Source organism: Charadrius vociferus, unplaced genomic scaffold, assembly GCF_000708025.1.
Source record: "Charadrius vociferus isolate BGI_N301 unplaced genomic scaffold, ASM70802v2 scaffold549, whole genome shotgun sequence".
Taxonomy (NCBI): Eukaryota; Metazoa; Chordata; class Aves; order Charadriiformes; family Charadriidae; genus Charadrius; species Charadrius vociferus.
The window spans coordinates 2395949-2396624 of record NW_009650103.1 but is presented as its reverse complement, the minus strand read 5'-3'; the positions used below and the strand labels follow the sequence as shown (position 1 = coordinate 2396624).

Here is a 676-nt window from a genome sequence, read left to right as displayed (position 1 = left end):
TTTGGCAGGGCTGGCTCTGGCACTCGTTGATGTTGATGTCGCAGCGGTGGCCTGTGTAGCCAGGTTGGCAGAGGCAGGTGAAGGCGGCGATGCTGTCCTTGCAGGTCCCGTAGTGGCACGGGTCGGGGTCGCACTCGTCGATGTCGATCTCGCAGTGAGCACCCGAGAAACCTGCCACCAGCGGGAGGGACACGGGGTGAGGATGGGGGATGCGCGGTCAGGATGGGGGACTCGGGGTGAGGATGAAGGACACGGGGTGAGGACGGAGGACGTGGGGTGAGGATGGGGGATGCGGGGTCAGGATGGGGGACTCGGGGTGAGGATGGAGCACATGGGTTGAGGATGGAGGACACGGGGTGAGGATGGGGGACGCGAGGTCAGGATGGGGTACACGGGATGAGGATGGAGGACACGGGGTCAGGATGGGGGATGCGAGGTCAGGATGGGGTACACGGGATGAGGATGGAGGACATGGGGTGAGGATGGGGGATGCGGGGTGTGGATGGGGGACACTCCTTCCTTCCCTGGTCAGGTGTGTGGCAGTGCACTGGGGTGGCTTGACCTGCCCACCCACCCTACCGCAAGCCCACGGACCCCCGGGAATGGGGCACAGGCAGGGGAGCACCCCAGCGCACCGGCAGGCAGGGCAATAAGAACCCCGCTCCCCGGGCCTGTC

At 66.0% G+C, this 676-nt stretch overlaps 1 protein-coding gene across 1 annotated transcript in view; it reads right to left on the bottom strand.

Annotated features, from left to right (window-relative positions):
- NOTCH1 (notch 1) overlaps positions 1-676 on the bottom strand; it is a 42120-nt gene that overhangs the window by 15895 nt on the left and 25549 nt on the right. The window contains 1 exon segment of the mRNA XM_009892331.1: positions 7-171. Within this exon segment, the coding sequence (XP_009890633.1) occupies positions 7-171 (165 nt within the window).